This window comes from Lagenorhynchus albirostris, chromosome 14, assembly GCF_949774975.1.
Source record: "Lagenorhynchus albirostris chromosome 14, mLagAlb1.1, whole genome shotgun sequence".
In the NCBI taxonomy this organism is placed as follows: Eukaryota; Metazoa; Chordata; class Mammalia; order Artiodactyla; family Delphinidae; genus Lagenorhynchus; species Lagenorhynchus albirostris.
Window position 1 is genome coordinate 4,321,626 of NC_083108.1, and position 25,245 is coordinate 4,346,870.

At 49.3% G+C, this 25,245-nt stretch overlaps 1 protein-coding gene across 1 annotated transcript in view; it reads right to left on the reverse strand.

Moving 5' to 3' along the window:
- Positions 1-954: 954 nt before the first annotated feature.
- The window catches only part of CNDP1 (carnosine dipeptidase 1), a 31,384-nt gene continuing 7,093 nt past the window's right edge, over positions 955-25,245 (reverse strand). The window contains exons 2-12 of the mRNA XM_060122032.1: positions 20,737-20,862; positions 18,037-18,186; positions 17,314-17,476; positions 16,535-16,623; positions 12,454-12,654; positions 9,977-10,061; positions 7,878-8,038; positions 6,608-6,772; positions 5,028-5,169; positions 1,975-2,122; positions 955-1,793 (exon numbers count right to left, since the gene is read on the reverse strand). Coding sequence (XP_059978015.1) covers positions 1,727-1,793; positions 1,975-2,122; positions 5,028-5,169; positions 6,608-6,772; positions 7,878-8,038; positions 9,977-10,061; positions 12,454-12,654; positions 16,535-16,623; positions 17,314-17,476; positions 18,037-18,186; positions 20,737-20,862 — 1,497 coding nt within the window. The 3' untranslated portion in view covers positions 955-1,726. The remainder of the gene's footprint in view (positions 1,794-1,974; positions 2,123-5,027; positions 5,170-6,607; positions 6,773-7,877; positions 8,039-9,976; positions 10,062-12,453; positions 12,655-16,534; positions 16,624-17,313; positions 17,477-18,036; positions 18,187-20,736; positions 20,863-25,245) is intronic.

Here is a 25,245-nt window from a genome sequence, read left to right on the forward strand (position 1 = left end):
TGACCTCAGCCTTTGTCCTGCCTTTCTTGCCTGGTGGTAGCTGAATAATTAACCAGACGTTGCAAGTCTCAGAGATTCAGCAGGAACGTAGATCAGTGAATGAGTAGTCTTATAATTTAGATGCTTGGTAAAACAAACTGATGTTACATTGCTCAGAAGCAGTTACAATACATTTTAACCAGCCTTGTTAATTGATTAATATGAACACCCTTTTAAAAATATAAATGGGGATCATAAACTTCTTGTATATTTAGTTCTTGAGAAGTCTGCCAAATACACCAGTTAGGTCCCACAAAATCCAAAATGTCAAAAGGTTCTATGTAATCTGGCAAGCACAAACCAAGCTTAATAGCAAAAAAATATCAAATTCCTGCCCATACTCAACAGACAGCATTTAAATGTTCTCCAGCATCAGAGGAAAAGTGGCTAAAGCCTCAGCTGGGTCCCATTTCTGTGACGCAGTTCAGGACAAGCCGAATTACTGGCCCTCTGGTCCAGCCATTTTAGATGAGGTGCAGCAAGTTTTAAAACTGACATTTCAAGAACCCATGAAGCAGTGGAATGTGTTATGCTTGTTTTTTATTTAGAATCATGAGAAACATTTTTAACAAACCTTTAAATTCTTCTCCATTAATGTGATTTAAATAATTTATAGAGATTAAATCTGTTTGTTTAAATATACTCAACTGTAGAAAAATTGCATTTTTTGTTTGTTTACACTGTCAAATCCAATCAAGCCAAACAAGATGGTTAACTAAAATGATTAATGAACCCAGCATTAGCTGACGGCTTTAAATTTAGAATGTGTTACTGATGTCAGGGTTGATTAGCTCTCTATCTAAAACCGATGCTATTAAAAGCTTTGAGCAATTTATTAGATGTAGTCACTGAGTACAGTTCCCGCAGGGTGAGAGAAATTCTATCAGGATTAATTCTGCTGTGGCGCATTGACAGGTGCGCAGATGTTGAAGAGAGCAAGGAGGCCTTCACTGACGGGGCAGGAAGAAAGAAGAGGCTGCAGGAGGGGCAGTCGGCTGGCATCAATTGCAGCAAAGGTAAAGAGGCTTGGAACTTAGAAAGTACTCATTTTCGCACAAGGAATCCCAGATGGCGTAAGCATATGAATATTGATCATTTCCATTTCAGCACTTTTGAAGAAGCAGGAAAAATAAATGAAGGGGAAGCAAGAGGTTAATGCGGTATCATGCTTTAGTAACGCCTCTAAAAATGAGCCCACAGGGAAATTACAGTAGGCAGTGCTGGAGACCAACATGTTTGTCAATAAGATAAAGGGCACAAGTGGTAAAAGCAGGGGTGACGTAGGATGGACAGTCACCGGATGGGATGACTGTGTGTCAAGCACTTAGAGGCCTAGAACGCAAACTGCAGTGATTACACCAATCAAATTGCAAGCGGAGAATCTCATCAGAGACTTGTCCTCATCCTGAAGGGTACCGTGAGTCCAGGCCTGGGGCAGCCGCAGCAGGACTCAAGGAAGTCAGGTTGTTGAAGGTGGCTGTGGCTTTAGAAAGGTGTGCACGGTGACACAAAACCACGTCCGATGTCTGCGCCTTGGAAATATTTTATTACTGGTCCAGATGTCCAAGGGAAAACATTATTTGGGGGACCAAATTCCTCTGAATAGTTAGATTTTGTTCCTGCCCAGGGTTGTGTGAAAGGGGATCTGTCAGTAGGTCAGGCCTAGGCTGGAAGGTTCCTACCATGATTAATGCAGCTTAGCCATCTCTAGGAAAAAGGCAGCAAATAATTTGGATCCCTCTATGTAATTCCACCTAACAAAAGAAATAGAGACACTGTTACTCTCATTCAGATGACAGAGGGAAAGTAGTCTACAGTTTAAACAGGAAGACTTGATGACAAATTGCATCTGAAGTATGCAGCCTGTCTGGAGGTTACCGGTGTGAGGACCCAGGCTTGTGCAGTGAGGGGCGAGCGCCTACAGGACGCACTAACCTGTTGATCTTCTCCTTCTGGGAGTGCTCCCCGTCATCCACCGCACCCAGCGGGAGCATCATCACACTCTTCTGGATGGCGTCCTGGAATATTCTGGCAATGGGTATGGTTGATCCATCTCGGATCATGTCTGGCTCTGTCCCAAACACTGAATGAAGCACAGGAAAAGAAGGCATTTGAGTAAAATAATGACAAGACTACCCCCAGTAATCTCCTCAAATGTAGTGTTTGCTTTGTCTTTTTCTTCTTCTTTGTTTTAATCATTAAATTTGATACTTGGGTTCGGTAAGCTTCTTGATTTCACATAATTTATGTTCTAAAATCATCAACAGAGTCAAGAAGAAAACTGTGGTTGCCTTCTTTACAATTATCTACTTTTAAACTTTTTTTATTTATTTTGGTCATGCAGCATGCGGGATCTTAGTTCCCCAACCAGGGATCAAACCTGAGGCCCCTGCAGTGGAAGTACAGAGTCTTAACCACTGGACCGCCAGGGAAGTACAATTATCTACTTTTTAAAAATATTTTTAAATTTATATTTTGAACTAATTTTATACTTACAGAAAAGTTGCAAAAACAGTGCAGAGTTCCCATATATCCTTTTACTTTCCCTAATGTTAACATATAACTATTGTACAATTATCAAGAATAGGAAATTAACATTGGAATAATATTATTAAGTAAACTCAGACCTGATTGGAATTTTACCACTTTTTCCCTTTTTCTATACCAGGATTGAATCCAGAATCCCACACTGCATTTTGTCATTGCTTTTGAGTCTCTTCTAGTCTGTGACAGGTTCTCAGCCTCTCTTTGACTTTCATGAACTTGACCCTCTTGTAGAGTACTCATCAGTTGTTTTGTAAAATGTCGCTCAGTTTAGGTTTGTCTGATGCTTTCTCCTGATTGGAAGAAGTCATGCATTTTTGGCAGGAGCGGCACAAGATGGTATGCCCACTTCTATGGCTGGTGCATGAATTAAATATTGGGAAGGTGGGACTTCTTTGTTTTTTTGTTTGTAACCAATATACAAATAAATAGCTGTACTCAACCGTCACCTGAATGTCTCAGCGTTTGTGCTCAACTTTCAAGGTATCCCAGGAAATAGTTTTAACGGATATCCTAGGGTCTGGAAAGAGATGAGTTCAAACCTTGTAGGCTAGAGGACAAGTTGCTGGTGACAGAGCAGGAGTGAAAAATGAAACAGTTGCAAGAGAGAGCGTGCCCGACCTTCCTTACCCACAGAGCAAGGTGTGAATGTGAATAAAGATGATGGACTTTGTTAGCAGAACTGGTCCAGCACACAAACAGGCCCAAAGGTGCCCATGCCTTCCTGCAAGAGTACGTCAGGCCTTGACATTTCAACCACACGCCTCTCTTCAGGGGCATTACATTTACCTTCCTAACCCTTCCTCCTCTTTTCTTCACTCCAAAATTGGCAAAATGCTGCTACAACTGGGACAGTAGGAATGATTATGCAGAGAAGCACGGCTCTAGGTCTTGGACTTGTCCTGTGATTGTTAATGTCTGTGTCCCTGTAGTGATAATCCTGACAGACAGTGAGGGCTCCAAGGAGGTCTGGACCCCCAGTTCCAGCTCCAGCATCTCTGGGGGTGTGGCCCAAGGCCCAACTGTAATATAGTGCATCGTCTATATAAACACTTGCCAGTGTCTTCCCGCCTAACGTTTGGAGAGACCCCAAAACTCCCCCTGCTTTTAGGAGAGCCCCCCACTTCGCAACTGTTGACAGTGTCCCATTCCTGCTGCAGAAAAGACTGGCTGTTCCTCCTCCCCGGGCAGCCAGAAGCCCAGGCCTGTGTCCCTGCTCACCAATCATGTATCCTGTCCAGGACTTTGAAATACACGAAATCAAAACAGGCACCGCTGAGGAAATTACAAATAAAGCTATTCCCTACCTCTGGAGAAGCAGAATGGCATTGTAAAAAAGACCGCTGGTTTTAGAGGCGGATAGGCTGGAATTGAGTTTCTCGTGTGTTCTGTAATTTTATACAAGGAGCACATATCCAGGAAGCTTCTTCAGTGCAAAGCTCACATGGCCTGCCTTGGGGCCGTCTGCACCAGCCAGGCAGTCCAGGATGGGCTTGGGAAGAACACGACCACACACAGTAATTAAAGACCCAAACCCATGCCAAGACAGGTCCAAGGTTCAAAACTCTCAGGGGAGACTCTGTGTTCACCGAAAACCCAAGCAAGGACAGCCAAGCTTGCACACACACACACCCCGTCCAGGGTGAGCGTGGCTCTTGGAGCGAGGCTTTTATGTAGTGGGTCTCGTTGTCTGCTTCATGCTGACCCGAAACCACTAAAACCCACACCTCCTTGTGAGCAGGAAGAACAAGTCCCCGCAGGGCGGCCCGTGTCAACTTGCTCACTGCACTACATTTGAGCTCCTTCTTCATTGTTAATCCCGGAAGATTTCCTTTACTTTCATGCGAGTTCAGCTGTGCCTTTAAAAGGATGTTTTCAAATGTTGGTCATCATTTCCAGGAGTACTGGAGGTTTTCAAGTCCATCATTTTGCCCCAAATTCAAATCTCATGGTGTGAACTTAAACCCTGGCTTTGCCACTAATAGCTGGGTGCCCTTCAGCAAATTACTGAAATGGTGAAGGGCATTGGTGCTGAAGAACCTAGGGGCAGGTGCTGAAGAACCTAGGGGCAGGACAGGAATAAAGACGCAGACGTAGAGAATGGACATGAGGACACGGGGAGGGGTAAGGTTAAGCTGGGACGAAGCGAGAGAGTGGCATGGACATATATACACTACCAAACGTAAAACAGATAGCTGGTGGGAAGCAGCCGCATAGCACAGGGAGATCAGCTCGGTGCTTTGTGACCGCCTAGAGGGGTGGGATAGGGAGGGTGGGAGGGAGGGAGACACAAGAGGGAAGAGATATGGGGACATATGTATATTTATAACTGATTCACTTTGTTATACAGCAGAAACTAACACACCACTGTAAAGCAATTATACTCCAATAAAGATGTTAAAAAAAATTTTTAAATAAAAAAATAAAAATATCTGAAGTCCAACCTGTTTTGATGGCTCTTTTTGCCGCAAGATACTGATTATCTCTGATATTTGCAACCCACGGGTGTAGTCCTAGCGTCATAGATACAGTCATCTGGTTGGAGCTATTTCTTTTGGAGAATATATAGTCAAGATGCTGCTTCACCTAAAAGGAACATTTTCAGGTGGAAAAGAAAATTTCAAGTTATTCTCTCATACCATGAACATACAGTCGTCTTTCAACAAGAAACTGATGAAATCTCAACCCAACAAATTCAACTATTTGGGTTTTACCTTAGTTCTTCCGGAGGGATGGCATGGAGTGAGCAGGGCTCCAGGACTGGGAGCTTCGCCAGTGGGAGGAACGCGAGCTCTCACTCCCCTTCTGTCCCCAGACCCTCCAATCCCAGCTCTGACCCTCCCCATACTCACCAGGGTGTCTGACTGTTAACGTTTGGTTATTATGAATTTTGGTAATTATGAAACACAATACAAGTACAACTTCTCCATCTGACGACTGACCACTCTTTTTGGACTTACCAGTACCTTAATGACTCTTATGGGGAATACCATGCGTTTGGAAATTTCTGAGAAGTGGAAGCAGTTCCAAGCTAAGCTGTGAAGGACCCGTGTCATCAGCGCCCTTCTCTTTCTTGGCTCTGTTCCAGCCGCTAGTCAGGAAATCCTCTGAGAACAACTCCATACTCTAAAATAGCCCTTCTAGGGACTTCCCTGGCGCTCCAGCGGTTGGGACTCCGCACTCTCACTGCCAAGGGCCCAGTTTCAATCCCTGGTCAGGGAACTGGGACCCCACAGGCCGCGTGGCGCGGCAAAAAAAAAAAGAAAAAAAAATCCTTCCAATATTTGCTTCAACCAATGTTAATGGACGCCTGTCATGTGGCAGGAACTGTTCTGGGTGCTGGGGTCACAGCTGTGAGCACGACCAGGACGGTCCTGCCCTCGTGGAATTTATACGTTGTAGACAGAGGGACAAAAAGGGAGGGAGGGAGGAAGGATGGAGAGTATTTTAGGATGTAATCAGCACTGAGAAGACAATGAAAGGGACAGTGGGATAGACGGGGGTGGGATGAGGTGTTTCCTGAGCTTATTTATTCAGAGTCTACTTTCTGTTAAACTTGGGGTAAACTGATGACTGGTGGATAACTGAGACAGGCACTCCCTCCAGATAAGGAACGTTTTCATTAAAATGGCTGCTTTCAGAGTGTAGATTTCAGACATCACAGACAAACTGATGACTGCAGCTTGAGATGTCCCAGCTCAGCCCAGCCGTAGGCAGTTAGCTTCTCCATCTGGGTGTAAAACCAATCTTGCCTTCATGGCTACCATTTAATTTTTTAAAATTTCCCATCACTCCAACTCCAAACGGTTACTTATCTGACTACTATAATTGCGTATAATTGAGCAAAGAGGTTTCTACCGAACAAAAATTTATCAGTTTCTTGACATTTGTTCCAGTCCCTTTTGTATTGGAAAAAAAAAAAATGATACTTCTATGCGAACAGCTGAACTGCCCGCTAAACTGTGGTGTTCGGCGCTCAGAAATGGCACTGCCACTGGGCGGGAGAAAAACGCACGCTGGTTACCTGCTTCTCCACCACAGACATATTCATGTGAGGGACTAGACGGATTGAAAATTTTCCTATCACTCGGCCAGGGATGACTGTTTTGGCTCCAGGCTCATGAAACGCGCCCTCGATCCCATGAATAGAAAGAGATGGGTATCTCCACAGGTGCATTAGAAGTTCCTCCTAAAGTAAAATAAAATCATTTTACTATCTAGAGGAGTGTTTAGTTAAAACCCAGTTGAATTATATTGCTTGTATCACCAATTTCTGTACATCTGTGACACCATTCATGACAAGTTAATTAGCACCTTACTTAGATATGTCTGGACTAATAGTACAGGTGGACTTTTCCCTCAGGACCTGAGACCCTCTGCTGCCTTCACCTGCCCTAGCTGCTACCACTGACAAGGGCCCCTCACCACTCCAGCTCTGAAGTTTGCAGTTAATAGATGGCAAAGGGGCCCTTTCCAAACCTGGGGTTCAATTGTAAATTTCTATCCCCAGTCATTGCCATGATAACTTATATGCTAAATGCGTTTTATTTTCCAGAAGGTTTCAAAGAAATCTACAGACATTTGAGCCAGTGGCCACCAGAGAGCTAGTCTGAGGCAAGAGACATACTTCGTAAGAGTAAACTCCCCACCTGTATTCGGCATTTTTCCCTCTCCTGGAGCGTCTGCCCAGGAGCCAGCCAGAGCTACCAAACACCACAGCAGGCAAGGGTCTTTTTTGTTTGTTTGTTTTGGGTTTTGTTGTTGTTATTTTAAGGAGGAGGAGAAGTAGAAGGGAAAAGAACAAAATCTAAATTTACCAGTAGCCAATGCTTTGGGCTCTGGGTTTACTTACTACACTCAAACAGCAACGTAGCAATTTACACATTAGCCCCATAAAGCTCTTGGTTTTGTCTTTTAAAAAATGAATAATTAGGGGTCTTGGAGCTGAAATGATCTCAGTCTATTCTCAACCTTTAAACAGATAGATAGGAAGCTCAGCTCACTGGCTGAGGGTGGCGTGAGGTTGAGTCTCATAAGCCAGTTTGGAAACGCACGGCTGTGAAGTGAATCACTGCCCTGTGGTTAGGCGCCTGAGGCCGGTGCCAGACGGACCCCAAGAAAAGGCCCAGTTGATCTAGACCACGAGGACCACGAGGTTTCGCGAAGGGAAACCTGCCCCTCATGTGCTCTCAGCTCTGAGATGTGCAGAACAGCAGCACATAGCAAACTAGGCACTGGGAAAATACGGGTTTTCATCGTTCCTCTTTCAGGTTACCCGTCAACGTGTGACCTACCTTGGTGTCAAACAGAAATTTCTTAACCTGGCTGCTGTTCCGGTACTCCTCAAGGTCCAGATCGATGGCTTCGTATGTTCTCTTTTCCTCCTCTGTAACAGGAGCCACGTGGTCATAGATTCCAGGGATCAGAATTCGACCAGAAGAGTCCACCAGGCTGCCTATGAGAGACACACAGGAGACAAAGGCGGGTGGAAGCTACAGGTGCGTGGGGTCCTGGCCCTGGAGCAGAGCCTCAGGGACCCTCCTGGGGCTGCAGCGAGCCTGCGACCGGCCCTGGGACCGGCCCTGGGCCCTACAGCAGAGCCACTTGTCAGTAGCTCACATCCCAGAGGTGACAGTGGGAGAAAGGAGCCGGTCACCAGGAAGACTCAGCCTGCGTCAGACCCGTTTTAACGTCCACCTTGTCGACAAAGGGATGGAAACACACGGCTCTGCAATCAGTTACATTTGGAGTGACTTACCTGTGTTACATGCAAGTTCTCAGCTACACTCTTACATCATAAACAAGGTTCCTTTTTTAGTTTTATCTTATCCTGAGTTAAAAAGTAATGTGTTCATTAGAAAAATATTTTAAATATATATGTATGTGAATATTTGTACAAACCTGAGAAACTGAAAGTCATCGTTCCTTCTCAACCTCTCTCCCCTACACACACCACAATAACATAATAAATACTCATCTTTAATCAAAAACGTAACAGCCTTGAGGTCTAGTCTACGAGCTACGTCATAACCACAAAAGCTTTCGTAGTGGCGAAGCAGATACACTGTTCTGTTATTTGTGAAAAAGTTTGGGGATTAACAGCAATGAGTGAAAAATCATCAATGAGCATCTATAAAAGAAGCAGATGCTGATGACATGGATGGATGGATGGATGGATGGATAGAGAGATAGATAGGTAGATAGATAGATGGATTTAATTGGACAATGAAGGAGCAGGAAGCTCTAGAATAAAGGTGATACTGAAGACCCAGAGGCAACCTCCCAACAGGTCGCCCCGTGGGCTGGCGGTTCCCTGTCAGTTCCCTGTCGGAGGCTGCCGAGGCCAAGGGGATTCGGGAGGGCGTGGCCAAGGTAGAACTGTGTCAATATGGAAAAAAGAGAGATTTTTGCTAATTGATTCCCAAAGAGGGAGTGCTTTTTGGCAGTTTGCCCAAAAGGGGCACGTTGTAAAATTTGCATAAAGTCGCCCTTGGGACATCACACCTGGCTGTGGGACACAGCTAATCAGCGGACCTGCTGGAAGAAGTCTTAGGATGTACGTGATCATTTCTGGTTTGTTTATCTGCTTCACCAAATGCTCCATAGCTCATAAGGTAAAAACCATAATGCAACTACCGTTAAAGAACAAATTTTCTTTGTTCTTTAACGGTGAGAAAGGTGAGAAAGATCCAGGTATTGCGAGGTCTGAGGCTTATGTAACCTGAAAACCTCTTTTTTAAAAAGAACCAAATTATGACTATGAACGTGCGCAGTGTCCCTGCCAGGACTGTGCAAGCGAGGCCCTGGAGATGAAGCCTCCTTCAATTCCGGGATCCACCCGGAGGCTGGGCTGTCCGAATGTAGGCAAGAGCTCCAGGTGAGTCAGGTGGGCAAGCTGGCTCTCTGGAAACACACACGCACGCGCACACACACACACACACACACACGACTCCTACCTGCATCCACCAGGCCCACCACCTGAGGAGGTCACAGGCAGGGGCAACGAGCAAACTCAGTGGCGTCGCTGAGCCACGTGGGACCACAGCGACTCACAGGAAGGAAGCCAAGAGGTGTGGGTAGATTGGGCACCAACTCTGGATGCTTCTCCAGAAAGGTCTCTGCCACTATCCTCAAGTACAGCCAGATGTGTCGCAACATCCAGTGAAAGGAAAGGGGGTGGATTGAGGAAGGGTTTCAGTCCATGAAGAGAAACAACGTGGATGTAATAAGCCTAAGAAACGTTTAGCCAAGGGGGAAGCTAAGACCGTGGTCTTCCTCCGCTCCACCCTTATTCAGGGCTGGCCTGGAAACCAAGGGGGAGACAACTGAGTCAAACAGAACTACGTTAGCAGATTCCCTGATGCTTAAAAAGTGAAACGAAAGAAGACATTACCAAGAAGAGCGACCAGATCCGCCATGGGTTCGTTAAGGATCCCACCAAAGGTCCCCGAGTGGAAATCCTGATCTCTGCACTTCACCTGCAAGACAGGGAACGGGAAGGGAGCTGCTTTTCGCCGTGGCTGCTCAGAGACACCTTTCACCAGGCAGCAGACCCGCCCCGGCTGGCCCTCAGTGCTCAGGGGTCAGCTGACATTGTCACCACCGTGCTTCCGTCACACAATGTGGAGCGTCTGCCCCCCACATCTTCAGGTCCCACTGAATTCCCCGAAACCAACCTCAGCCCTAGCCTGGCCACCAACAGTGCCGAATCCCAGACCACCAGCCCCTCCTTGGCCTAACGGCTGACGTGCAGCGCAGTTGCCTTGCTCTGGGTTTCACGCCATCTCATGCTCAGCCCTCCTTCAAGAAAAGTCTCCGGGAAACTTTCTTCTCCTTGTTCTTGTCCTCCTGCAGGACCATTCTACTTACGTCTCCTCTGATGACTTCTTTTCTGTCTTAATCCTTGGATCACTCTACACACAGAGCTTCAAGGCCCACGGGACTTCCTTTACAACCGCCAGACTCTCAGCGCTCCTTCCGTAGGTCTGACCTTTGACCTACTCACAAGACCTAAAGCTTCTAGTCGCTTATGGTACATAACACTTTGGTGTGCTCCCAGCTTCTGAACTTGAGGAGGTCTAGACGGAAACATCTTCTCCTACAATTACTTCCTCCTAGCTTGCTGTTTCCAAAACAAGGAGAGATGCCAGTCCTATAAATCTATCCCCTTAAAATGATGTTGGGGACTTCCCTGGTGGTCCAGTAGTTAAGACTTCGCCTTCCAGGGCAGGGGGTACAGGTTCGATCCCTGGTCGGGGAGCTAAGATCCCACATGCCTCGCGGCCAAGAAACCAAAACATAAAACAGAAGCACTATTGTAACAAATGCAACAAAGACTCTAAAAATGGCCCCCATCAAAAAAAATCTTAAAAAAAAAATGATCTTGGATTTCTCCCAGGCACATTATGTCCAATCGGTTCCCAAGTTCTAATGAGTTTGGGTTTTTTAATTCTCTTTGACCCATTGCCTCTCCCCTTTCCTGGCGGCTGGCCCTTCTCTGCCTCTATCGCCATCTTTAAAGCCCTGCCAGGTGAATCTTCCATTTAGTCACTGTAGCTTAGGACCCGCATCTCATCAGGCAGGGATGCTAACAAAGCGCTCTGGGGTCGCAGGGCCCCACCTCTGAAATCTTTTGCCGCCTTATCCCACCTCTGCTCACAGCTTCCCTCCTCCTGGCCCCCTCGTCACGAGCCTGCCCTCCCCCGTTCTGGGCCACAGCAAGACGTCCAGTCCCTCGACCCATCCAAGACCTCCCCAGCTCTCGTCCTCCTGTCCTTCTTTTCTCCCCATTCAACCCGAATGCCCCTGTGCATCCCTTCAGCCTCTCCATGGGCAACGTCTTGACTGACTTCGTCTCCTCCATCACACCATCGGGCACAGCCTAAGCCCTGGATCAATCCTGCCCACTGGGGTGTCTCCACCACCGGCTCCTGAGCACAGCTGCAAACGATATCCCACTGCTCGGACAGGGGACTAAACACCCTCACCTGCCCGCCAGCCACTTCTTCCTGCCCACCTGTTCCCCACAGAGACTACTTCCAGCACGTCTCTGCAGAGAAACTTCCTTCTGACTCAGCAGTAGAAAGAGGGCAACGACAGACAGCGAGATGTTCCACGGCCTGCACAGCTCGGACCCCACCCTGCTTCTGCAGCTGCCCGGGACCCCGGCGGGAGAGCGGAAGCCCTTCCCGGCTCAGGGTCGCACCCGCCCTCTGGCTCTCATACACCACCCCCCACCACCCCCCCACCCCCGCTTTGCGGTTTCCAGCTGCTCTATGAGGGAGGACTTTCTGATTCTAAATTGCAGGCTCCATCACAGCTTGTCTGCATTAATAGAAAAGGAGCAGGAAGCAGACTACGTGTCAGGGCGGAGCTCGAGGTCGCTTTTAGTGATCACAGCAAGCCTGGGAGGATTACTGTGCTCACTTGAGAGGTAAGGAAACAGGCTCAGACTTAAGGCGCTCTCAAGGCTGTTCGTCGGATGAGCCAGACCTCGGGTGCCGGCCTTGTCGGTGCTAGCACCCCTTCTCTTTCTGTCCAAGACGTGGTGGGCAGAGCAGGCAACGGCCGCTCACAGCATCCCCAGAACCCGATCAGGCGGTCAGTCTCCTTACCCCAGTGCCCCCGTGCCTGCCTCCAAGTTTCACAGCTGGAGTTCCTAAAACGTGGGGAGTCACAAACCCCTCTGAATCTTCTCTCCAGAAGAACGTACACAGCGCATGCGTTCACGGCTGGGGTCTTCATGAACTGCCCCCGTCCCAGGACCCCGGATCCCCCGGGGCCATGCCCCCGGGTCGGGGTCTACTCCCTGTCCTCCCCGCCGGGACCGCAGCACAGATCCACCTCCAGGCGGCTGCCGTTGGCAAGTACCTCCACCATGAAGTAGCTGTTCCCTCGCGTCCCCCACGTGAGCGCGGGCGTCCTCCGGCTGACCCACAGATTGTCTGAAATCACGATGTAGTCTACGCTTGAGAAGAACCCGGCCTTCTCCTTCTGGACAAGTTCCTCCAGGGCAAGAGAACCAGCCTCCTCCATCCCCTCGATGACAAATTTGACGTTCACAGGCAGATCCTGAATTAACAGTGGAGCAAACCACGCTGTCAAAAAAACTGGACACCTTGCCCTTTCACCTTTTAAAATCCAGGATTTGTTTGCATGTAACTTAAACACACTGAATTATTATATACATTCCCAAAAGCTCTGTTTATAACGAAGAAGTTTTAACTCAGGTTGTGACGGAGAATTCAAGGTAATGGCCAGGGGGCCATCAACCTAAGACTGATGACAGAGGATCTGGACAGGGCATCCCTAAAGAAAAGGCTGCGTGCACCATATGGGGTTCCGCTCGGCCCCTGCAGAGAAGCCCGTTCCTCTTTCTCCCCAGAAGGAATTTTTCCAGAAAGGTTACTCAATTACAAATCTCTTTTCTGTCCTCATAATTCTGAGCATGATAAATGAGAACTCTTTGAAAGGTTGTCTAACGTTTAAGCCTCAGGATAATTTTCATTTCAAGTATCTGTTATCTTTCAGCTACGAGTTCAATCTGCCTTTTAACTTATTCAAAGGCTTTGATCTTGCAGCAAAATGGACCTTGAGTTTTTCTCTAATATTAGGACATGGAATAGCGCCTTTAAAATTTTTACAATGTGACTTTCCCCATTTGGTTTTGGTCTTTTTATATCTGTATAATTTATAACTTCATATCTTTGAGAGCCGTGTGGAGAAGAGGGGCCGACGGCTTTTCCTAGAGCATAAGGCACGTGCAGGGTGGGGGTGAACAGTTATTCTATGCAGACGAGGCAATGCAAACACACTCATTACCTCTAATAAGTGGGATTGCCTGGCCCCAGATTAACAAAGGCAGGATGAGTGGAGGATTATGTATTAGGAAATGTGACCTTCGGTCATTCAGCTGCTTAAGGGCATTTGGGGATAACAAGTTTTTCAATGCATTCCTTGAATACATTTCTATGTGTCTTAGGAAGTTACGCTAAAGTTCTGAAATCTTAATATTTGAAAGCTCCTTATTAACATTTAACTAGAAAACAATTCCCAAGAAGTAGCTGGAAAGCCTAAGAATTTTCTGGCAAAATGTGATTAATAAAATACAAGTCAATAGCTATTAAGTGTTGGAGGAGGACGTGGGGCTGGCAGCCCAGCCTGGGCTTTGGTCTCTGCCCTGTCCCTTGACACCCAGGGACCCGGGACCAGCCATTTCACCTCTCGGCAGCCCACTTCTCTGTTAATACTTGCTCTGCCTCTGGGTAAGACGATCCAGTGAGGTGATGTACATTTAAGTGCTCTGTAAGCAAGACAGAAAGAGGGGATGGAGGGCAGAAGGGAACGAGGAAAGAAGAGACCAGAGCTCATAAAGGGCCTAGTACTCGCAGGCTCCAGGGAACCTTTCCATATTCACTGAATCCACGCAACAAGCCTGGAGACAGATATGCGCATTCCTATGGACGAGGGGAGTGAGGCTCAGGGAGATTAACTGACTTTTCTAAGGGCAGAGTGGGGATTGCTTGTTTTGTTTGCGATTATACATTTCAGAGTTGAAATTTAAAAAGCAAAGCAGGGGCTTCCCTGGTGGAGCAGTGGTTGAGAGTCTGCCTGCCGATGCAGGGGACACGGGTTCGTGCCCCGGTCCGGGAAGATCCCACGTGCTGCGGAGCGGCTGGATCCATGAGCCACGGCTGCTGAGCCTGCACGTCCGGAGCCTGTGCTCCGCAGCGGGAGAGGCCACAGCAGTGAGAGGCCCGCGTACCGCAAAAACAAACAAACCAAAAGCAAAGCAGATTTTGACCTTTATATAGGACCTGTCTTATAAATATTGCTTTCCTCTTCTTAAGAAAGAAGGACAGAAAACGAGAGAGAGGGGTGGGATGTGGGGAGGGAGGGAAGGAGGGGGAGAGAGAGAGAGAAAGGAAGGGAGGGAGGGAGGAAGAAAGAAAACAGAGAGAGAGAGAGAGAGAGAAACCAAGGGCTTACTTAGGGGAGTGCCATGAACAAGAGGACAACCTTGCAGTGGTCAGCAGGGCCCAGGCAGAAAAGCGTCCTGATTCACTAAGCCTGTCTTCCTCAGTGAGATGAAGCAGTCAAGTGAGAGCAGTGAAACCCTCTCTTCTGCTTATGTCTCAGGAGACAACAGACTCATGAGAGAGAAGCCCCTGGAGTCTGATGAAATCACCTCCGAGAAAGAAAAAACGCAACGTCAGGACCTGCTCAATGGACAGGATTTGGGAGAAGCAGCATCAAGGACCTGAACCTCGGGCAGCAGCTGGGCAGCTCCACTTGCCTTGTGGACAAGTGGACACGGTGCCCGGAGGTGGACCCAACCCAGTCCTCAGCAGACAGGCACATCATCCCAGCCCGACCTCGCAGCCCTCTGTCTCGGAGGAGTGTGCTGCTCCCAGAGCCTCTTTGGGGACGGGGTAGGGATGGTTGGCGGGGGTTTGCCCTGTGACTGCCGACACGTCCCTTTCTGTCCATGAACCCAACAAATGGGCCCCACTTCCTCTTAAATTCCCAGTGTTCCAAAGTGCTTAATTCAATTCAGCCACACAAGTAAGATGAGGGAAAGGTAGCAAGGCTGCACATTTTTAAGGTGACCCCACAAACTCCTTCTGCACCCCCAGGTTACAGAGCCCATACTCTGTGGAGCCCAGACTGGAACAGGCTGGGTCTCATACCTGGGCCTGGTCTCCCTGGCACAGGCTCAAGCTCACCGACTAGCAGGGCCATTTCTGCATGAAAGGGATGGAATCACACCATCAAATCCACCCAGTGTTAGAGGGCCGGCGCCCATATCAACACCCTCACTTTTACAGAACAGAATCTGAAGCCCAGAGAGGTTAAGTCTCCCACCCATGGCCACACAGCTAGATTGGATCCTGTTTGGAGTGCAAGCATGCTCATTACCAGAAGAGAAAAGAGCAGTGCGAGATGAAACCATCCTCGTGGGCACAGCAAACGACAGTTTTAGTTGGTGGTCTGAGAGAGTAGCCCTCCCCTCAAAACTGCACCCCACCATAACCCCTCCTTGGACGGATTGAAACCACTTCCCACAAGAATGGAAAGAACTCAGGGATTCAGACAGAACGTCACACCTCAGAGATTGCTATCCTGCTAATTTGCAAAGCAGCTAATATATTTCTTAAAGTGTATGTCTGTCTCTATTAACAAAACCATACTTTGTGATAAGAAGGACGGGTTGCAGATAAAAAAGATAAGCTGAATAAGTTGAAGATAAAAAAAGACAAGTCCCAGCAGATGGTGATGTAGCCACAGGCTCATCATGTTTTTTGCTGTGTCACATTGTTGCATGTCAACAGCACGGGATCAAGGTATCACCCTGCCCCAAACCAGCTGGGTGGCTTTGAGTACGTTCCCTTCCTTTCCCAAGCCTCTCTCTCTTTATCTGTAAAATGCGTGTGATTGTAACACATTCCTCTGCAGATTGCTGGAAGAGTAAAGGACATCATGCAGCTCAGAGCCAGCTGCCTCCATCACCATCATCGCCATCATCACATCACCATCATCATCGCCATCATCACCATCACCATCACCATTATCACCATCACCATCATCATCGCCACCATCACCATCACCATCACCATCATCACCATCACCATCACCATCATCACCATCACCATCACCATCACCATCATCACCATCACCATCATCATCACCGTCATCATCACATCACCATCATCATCGCCATCATCACCATCACCATCATCACCATCACCATCATCATCACCGTCATCACCATCACCATCATCACCATCATCATCACCGTCATCATCACATCACCATCACCATCACCATCACCATCATCACCATCACCATCACCATCACCATCACCATCATCACCATCACCATCACCGTCATCATCACATCACCGTCATCATCGCCATCATCACCCTTGCTCCCAAGCACAGCCGGCACCTACCTCGTCCAGAGCTCTGAATGTGCTCACAGCGTTGATCCACGCTAAAACAGGGCCTTTGTTGTCTGTCGTTCCTCGGCCATACAGTTTTCCTTTGAAAATGGGGGAAGAATTTTCAGAAAAGCATGGACACCTCTGCCAAGTTTAGTGAGCCAAAACCAAAGGTAGCTTTACAGGTACTTGTTTTAATGGTGCTTTCTATTTTTCTAGGCAGAAGTCTTGCTCTGAAATCACAAAGTATTGTTTCTTATGTACAAATAGTATGCTAGCCAGCAAACGTAAGCTAATTTGAAATATACAGATCCCTTTGGCCTTAATAGTAATTAGCCATCTTATCCAAGTTCATTGAAGAAGACCCGCGGGTGTGTTGCAGAATGTCACGTAATACAGCCTCTCACTCAGATTTTACAATTAGCAGGACAATGAAAAAGGGTGTATGTGTCTCTCCATTAACCTTTCTTTTTCTTGTCTTTATGAAACATAATTACATTTGGTGTTTTTAAAAAAGAAAATATGTGACCTACACAACTATTTTCCTTGAAACCCAAGACCTCTCCTAATGGGGACTTGATCTGCCCAGAGGCACAAAGGTTCATGGTTTCTTTCACAACTGAAAGAAAATCAGCCTCGTTGGACCAACCGGTGGACCATGAGATCAGCGTTCTCTGCACTCCTAACAATGACAGGTAAGGCCTGGAGCCCGGGGCAGTCACGTCTCGAATTCTTAAGCCCTAGGAGCAGTCCTTCACCCACAGAACAGCCCAGCACGAGGTGTCACTGACCGTCCACCTCCGTCAGCGTGTGAGGGTCCGTGACCCACCCATCCTCCCGGCTGGCAGGCTGCACGTCCAAGTGGCCATAGAAGCACACGGTGGGCTTCTTGGGATCATCCCCCAGTGCGGCCAGGATGACGGGAGGTATCGGGAGGCTCTGACCATCAGGCAGCTGCAGACGGAAAATGGATAACTGTTTTGAAAAAAAAGCCATTTGGTTCTTCCAGAAAATTCAAAGACATGGAGGGCGTTAGGAGTCTGTTACTAGCTCCAATCAGGTGGACACAGTCCCGTTAACAGACTATTCAGACTCGTCAGTGCTAAAGCAGGCGACACTGGGAGGGTAGATTAAAGACCCGTCCACTCCCGAGGGGCAGTAATAAGCCTTGATTCTGACGAGGGATTGGGTCCTTTGAGAAAGAGGCATTTGAACTTTAGGGAAAGAGCCATCTGGGAGAAATGTGAAGCACGTGAAGGACATGAACAGCACAAGGGGGGGGCCTTCATGCACCCCCTCCACCTTCCCCCCGTCCCCCCCCGGTCCCGACAGGACGAGAGGCCGATGCTACAGCCTCCTGTGGGCTGAGGTGGAGATCTTCGCCCTTACTGGGAATCGCGGTGCTGCTTCTGCTGAGCATGAGGGCGAGCAAACCCCCATCCTGCCACCACGAAGGGACGCCTGGCTGATGCCCAGGGAAGTGGCCGCTTGGAGGCGGGAGGGGATGCCAGCACCTGCTGAAAACCTGCGTCCACCAAGTCCACGTGGGCTCCCAGGTTCCGGAGCCGGTCTGCAGCCAGGTCCGTCATTCTGAGCAGCTCTCGTCGGAGGCGCAGCACGGGCTGGACCGAGTCACTCTCGACCGCCACCCACTCCTTCAGCGTCTGGGAGGAAAGGCGACAGGCGGTCAGCACGCGGGTCATCCACACCCACTCTTGGGGGCGCACCTCGCCGGGTCCCCAGCGCCCTCATCTGACCTGGAGACCGAGCTGGCAGACGACAGCTGGAGGCGTGACCAGGAGCCCAGAAGCCAGCGACGGCTGGTCAATGCAGGACGGGACGGTTGGTGGAAGGCCGCCTCTGAAGCCTGGCCTGGGCCCCTCAGCGCCACCAGGCTCATACAGAAGGCGCGGGTCCCCGCCCCCCTTGTGGTCTCTAGGAACTGAGAGCAGCCGCCCCGCGAGGGCTCGGCTTCCCACAAACGTCCCTGCAGGTCACTCTGATCCACCCCACGGTGGCCTCAGCTAGGCTGCAGGACCCCCTGTGACCATCCCGTGCATTTCAGCTCTGAGGTCCCCCCGCTGCACCTGCAGGATCCGGGAGGGGGTGTAACCCCGGGTTTGAACTCAGGGCTGGGCAGGCAGACAACCCGAGTTCCTGGTCCTGGTTCTGCCCACTACAGGTGGGTGGCTTCAAGGACACTTCTGAAGCTCTGGAATTAGCCTCAGCTTCCTCCACTGCAGGAGGGGCGTGAGGCTCCCTCGCTGCGGATTATGGTGGAGGTAATGCTGTGAGACAGTAACACACACACACTTTGGTCTCTCTCCCCGGTTCCCGGCCAGCGCTCCTAAGACTTTTACAATTTCCTAAGCGATGAGGTACTAGGAGCATCTCTTGTTCTAACATTTGGTCTTCGACGCCGGGTCCTGACAGAGCTCCTAATGCCCTTGGGATTTCCCGGGTGAAAAGGAGCGTGCTTTCGTTCTAGTGAGGAACTTTGGAGGCTTCTGGGCGTGTGGGCCGGTCACCAGAAAGACCGAGCCGTGATCAGACGCTCAGAACTTCCAGCCCCAGCTCCCCACCTTGGGGGAAGGATGACGGGCTGGAGATGGAGCTAAGAATCGGTGATGCCTACGTGACGAAGCCTCCATAAACATCCCCGAGGCTCGGGGTTCAGAGAACTTCCGGGCTGGGAAGGGATGCCCTGCAACCCACAGGACAGAAGCTCCCGCCCCGGGCAAACGTGTAGAAGCGTGTCCCTGAGTTCTGCGAGCTGTTCTAGCAAACAATGAGCCTGAGGAGGGGTCACCAGAGGCCCTGATCTGTAGCCGAGTCAGGCAGAAGTGTGGGCAACCTGGGGGCCCACCACCAGCTACTGGCGTCTGAGGTCGGCATCGGGGTAGGGGTGACACTACCTCCAGGAAGACAGTGTCAGAGGTGAGCCACGTCGCAGGACACCGGGGGGGGCACACAGAGAACTGGAGACTTGCTTGTTGTGCAGAAAACCCACACTCTGGGGACAGAAGAGGAAACATGTCTTTCTTGGTGAGGACGGAGTGAGAACGTATACACGGGAGACCCAGGCCGAAGCCTCGCCCCGTGGGAGCTCCGTAACCACTGCTGATTCTCAATGTTAGGAACAATCCTTCCCATTCCAGGGTCCGTACTTGAGCCGCTTACACTGGGACAGCCGCAGTGTTTATTAAAAACCATACATGTGATTTTGGACTCTACTTCCTAACTTATTTTAGTTTGATTTCTATCCTGGTTGTAGCACTTCTATTTTTATTGTGAAGAAATGTATTTGATCTGAAGGAATATTGTGTTTTACATTTTTAAACTGGAATTTGTAGGGCGGATGCTGCCAAGTTAGCACTAAACTTAATGGACTGGGAGGATATGAGGACGCTGCAGAGCAGCGATGGGCTGAGAGGCCCACATTGGCGCATGCTCCCACCGCATGCCTCATCTCTCCCTGCTGTGAATTCCAGCCTGCACTGCGAACCCCAGTCGGGTTTCAACATCCCAACAGGCACTTACATCAAGTTAACACGCTCACACGAGGAAGGATTCCATGAAGGTCAAGCTTAGGCACTGCAGCCTGTACACTGAGCTTTGTGCTTTAGTATGAATCATGAGGGATTCACGTCTGTTTGCACAGTAATATTCCCGACACGGGTTGGTTGACCCATAAATGTACACTGAACACACATCGTGTGCCAGACGCAGGGTCGGGGGCTCGGGGTCCAGGGTCCAGGGCGGCCCCAGGGGGTTCCCGGGCTGTGGAGGTGGGCCAGGCATGCCAGGGGCACAGGAGAGCCAGCAGGAGAGGGACGTGCCAGGCGGTGACACGACGGGGAGGATGCATTTCAGCTAGTTTTGCAGGTGGGGAGGGTCTCTGAAGGGGAGGATGGGCCACCTGACGACGGTCCAGAGTAAAGGTGATCTCAACAGAGCTTGCTGATCATTGCTAAGCAGACATTCCTAGATCAAATGTGCTGGGAATGCCCTTTTTGGAAGGAATGGCCGGAAGGGATCTCTTACCTGAATCTAACCAACATTTATTATTCTAAGTCAATGAGGAGTCACAGGCATTTTAAATGGAGTTGTCAAGCAAAAAAAAAAAAAAAAAATCCACATCTCCCAGCAAATAACCATTCTCCCAGATTCCCAAGGGGCATATCCAAGCATTTTGTGCGTGCCGTGTCTCTCACCTGTACAAATTCATCCTGATGGAGATCGATGTATTGGAAGACCTTCTCTAGCAGCCCGGTGGGCGGGGAGGATGGTGAGAACATGCCTCCGTCCAGCAGCAACAGGAAAGCAAGGAGAGATGATGCCTGTGAGCATGTGACAGGGGGATATTTTAAAATAAGGACCAGGTTTTGGACTTTCCACCTTTCAAATACTTCAAGAAAGTTAATGTTATCCAACACAGCTGATTCCAGTCTTCTGAACTAAAATAACACAAGGTAGTAGAATGGGAAATATATTTTTTGCTATATCTTCACCCAAACCCTTCATTTGCAATGCTAAAGAATTTTAATAAGATAGAAACCAAGTTAACAAGCTTGTATTTAAGCAATGCTGTTGTTCATTTTTTTTCCTATGACACAATTTTCCTACGGGTTCACTTCCTATAAAGCTAAGTCAGCTCCCTACATCCCGGGTGTTAAGGGCAATATTTATAAGAGAGAAAAACGTGAGATAATTAAAAACAAAACCAAAAAAAACAGCAACAAGGCTTCTTTGTGTGATTAACCACTTTATGAAATATTAGAAAAGTAAGGACTGAATAAAATCCTGTGCAGTGCTGTAGGGTTTCTTTCCATCAGCTCCTGAGGTTAGAATACCTTGAGAAGAAACTTACAAGCCACGCTGTGATAAATAACATCGCAGGACTGGCAATCATGTGGACACTGTTGGCCACAGTCTCTGCCTGGGAGCCCCGGGTCCGTGGCTTTCTCCTCTTTCCCTCCCACCAATCTGGCCTCTCTGCTTCCATCCCTGACGGGTCCCTTCCTTCTTCTGCCCAAGACCCCATTTCCTCCCTCCCCCCTCTCCCTGTGACCCCTTCCTAGTCTCCTCTGGACTCCCACAGCAGGCTCCAGGCTGGGTGCAGAGCAGAAAAACTGTGTCCAGAAGAGCGTAGGACTTCCAGGTTGCAGACTAAACTAATTATCTTCTTCCAAACCAACTCTTCCTTCTGGATTGGCTCTGTTCATTTCTGAAATAGACTTTAGTTTTTAGAGACATCTTAGGTTCAGGCTGCTTCTTCCCTTGGCCTCCAGTTGCAGGCACCAACAGAGCCAAGGGGAGGACTTGGGTCTAGAATATAAAGAACTACTACAACTCAATAAGAAAAGACAAATTAACCCAATTAAAAACGGGCAAAAGATTTGAATAGACATTTCTCCAAGGAAAACATACATATGGCCAAAGCACATGAAGAGATGCTCAACATCGTTAGCGCCAGGGAAACGCAAATCTAACCGCGACACGACCACAGTTCACACCGCTCAGGATGGTTAAAATCAAACTGCCAGATGACAGCAAGAGCTGGCGAGGACGGGGAGGGACTGGAACCCTCGTGCACTATTGCTGGGGATGTAAAATGGTGTGGCTGCCTTGGAGACAGCCTGGCAGCTCCTCAGACGATTAAGCGCAGCGTATCTTACAGCCCAGAAATCCCACTCCTAGGTGTGTGCCCAAGAGAAATGAAAACATACGTCCACACAACAACTTGTGATTGTATGTTTACAGCAGCATTATTTGTAATAGCCAAAGCTGGAGACAATCCAAATGACCAGTAATGAACGACTGAATGAACAAAATGTGGTACAGACACACAATGGAATATGACTCAGCCATAAAAAGAAATGAAGTATTGACACGTGCTACAGTACGAAAGAACCTGAACACATTCTGTTAAGTGAAAGAACCAGAAACAAAAGACTACACATTGGATCAGTCCAATTATGTGAAATGTCCAGGATAGGTAAATCCTAAGAGACAAAAGTAGATTGGTGGTTGCCTAGGGCTGGGAGGATTGCGGGAAAATGGGGTATGACTGCTGATGAGTTGGGGATTCATTTTCAGTGATGAGAATGTTCTAAATTTGATTGTGGCAGTCGTGCAATTCTGAACGTACTAAAACCCACTGAATTGCAATGCACACTGTAAGTGGGTGGACTGTAAGGAAAATGAATTGTATTGCAATACAGTTGTTATAAAAATAATAAATGTAAGCATTCAAAAATATAAATATATTACTGAGTATGAGAAATGTCTATAAAGGAAGCTAAGGCGGGGGTAAAATCAGGGTCAAAGCGAGCCATGCTCCTCCGTGAGTGGACGAAGCACTTGGTCCAGCAGATGGCGCCAGTGAGCTGTTCAGCATCTGCCCCGTCCTCCTCCGCGGCTCCCAATTCACCTTCTGAGGGCAGCTAAGTCCCGTGGGCAGAGCCTAGAGCCAGGGGCTGCGAGGACCCAGGAGGGAAAGGCCCCTGCAGACCCACAGTGGCAGGACGATGAGGTTCGTGCAAATGGAGGAGGAAATTTTTTGCAGCCGATCCATCTAAATTAATATTTGAACTGTTATTTTTATTTTTCATTAATTCAATTTGCATTAAAAAATTATTTGGGGGCTTCCCTGGTGGCACAGTGGTTAGGAATCTGCCTGCCAATGCAGAGGACATGGGTTCAAGCCCTGGTCCAGGAAGATCCCACATGCTGAGGAGCAACTAAGCCCGTGCGCCACAACTACTGAGCCTGCGCTCTAGAGCCCGCGAGCCACAACTACTGAGCCCGTGTGCCGCAACTATTGAAGCCCGCGTGCCTAGAGCCCGTGCTTTGCAACAAGAGAAGCCACCACAATGAGAAGCCCGCACACCGCAACGAAGAGTGGCCCCTGCTCACTGCAACTAGAGAAAGCCCGCGCAGCAACGAAGACCCAATGCAGCCAAAATAAATACAATTAATTAAAAAAAATTATTTGGTGCTCCTCTCCAATGAAATATGAAAGGAAAACTTGAAGAGGAAAAGGAAGCCAAAGGAAAAGGAGAGGAAGGAAAAACCTCGATTGTGAGGACCGAGAGTCCTTCCTGAGGACTGAGCTTCCATCAGGCTTGTTCCTGGAGATGCGGTCCTGCCCACAGGGCCTGCACCACCGCACCCCTCGCCCCCAGAGCCGTGCCCCGTCTGTCTCCCCTCTCCACTCGCCGTCAGGCCCGCAGAGACCAGCCGTGGGCACTCATCCTGCTCTTAGGATCCCGGGTGGGGCCCCTGGGCATCCTTTGGTCCCCTCCCGAGTCTCTTGTGTTCCTCATCGTTCTGTTTCTTTTCTTGGGTTATAGTCATGTTTGACCTGAACAAATCACCCAACAAAACCCTGGGGACTTAGAAAGGGTATTCCTGGCCTTGGCCTTCGCAGGAAGGAGCAGTCGCTGGAGAAGGCAAGGTGAGGGTGAGGGTCAGGGAGCAGAGACGGAAGCCCAGGTCTCAGTGTCCTCCTGGGGGGCCGGTGGCCCAGCCTGGGCTGCAGGGCCTCGCAGAGGAAACTCCTTTGCTCCAGAGGCTCCTGTTAATTCCAGCTGGTTGTTCTCATACTGGGAACCGAAGTTCCACGTGCCCTTGTGCTGAGTACTTACATTTAAATGTAAGGACCTCCTGACTTCTCAAAGTCAGGCCACACCTCTGCGGTGTAGCCATCCCCCACCCCGTCCTTCCCCTAATCCAAAGAGCTCCACTTCCTCAAAGCCTCGCCTCCCACTGGACGCAGGCCTCAGTGGTCACTCTGCTCTCTCCCAGCCCCAGCCAACAACTGGAGACAGTTAGGTGAGCCGTGTACCTAGCTGACAGTGGCCTTGAGATCCCATGGGCTGCCTCAACCAATGACACTTCTCTATCTCCTGCCACAAAAACAGCAGGCATCTCAGAAGGAGCCTGGGGTGGTTGTTAGTTTCTGATGTTGAACAGAATAAAGAATAGAAAATGAAAGCGCTCTCACCCCACACAGCCTGGGCCAAGGGTACAGACAATGGCCCATCAGCCAAACCCTTTTCCGCCCGTAAGAAACTTTAGTGCCAGCGCCAACCTGGATGCCAAGAATTCTGCTTACCAAGTCCTGCAGAGCTCGGCGTGACCTTTACAGAGGTCGCTCTGCCGGTGTCTGCTCTGATGAATTTTATAACACAGGCAAATGCTTTGTTAGCCTCGTTTATCTCACCACGAGAGGATTAAAAACAAAAACTCCAAACCGAAACACAGGCCTTTCTGGCTTGTGTTCATTCCCTTGCCGGCTCTGAACTGAGCCCAGCGGCTCCTGCTGAGGTTAACCAGTCCTGCAGGCTGGTGAGGGCGTGGCTCTCAGAGGGCAGCCTGGACTCACGCCAGGGCCAAGGAGGCAGTTTCAAGGAGCGGAACGCCCCAGAACGTCCCAAGAACTGCAGCGTGTCCACCATCCTCTCGTGGGGTCTGCCGGGCGAGTCTGACCCCAGAGAGGAGAGGTCAGTGGCCGAGCCTCACTCCCAGACCCAGAGGCGACCCGCACGCCGCACAGGCGGCTGGGACGCCAGCACAGGCTCGGCAGGGCCGCGGAGGGCAGAGGTCACCAGAAGCGGGCACGGAGGAGGCCCCGGGCGCCAGCCTGGGGCGCACGTGGAGCTGAGAACAGGCTCTGGCCCTCTCGATGGCCGACGGCCCGCTGCGGGCAGGGGACACAG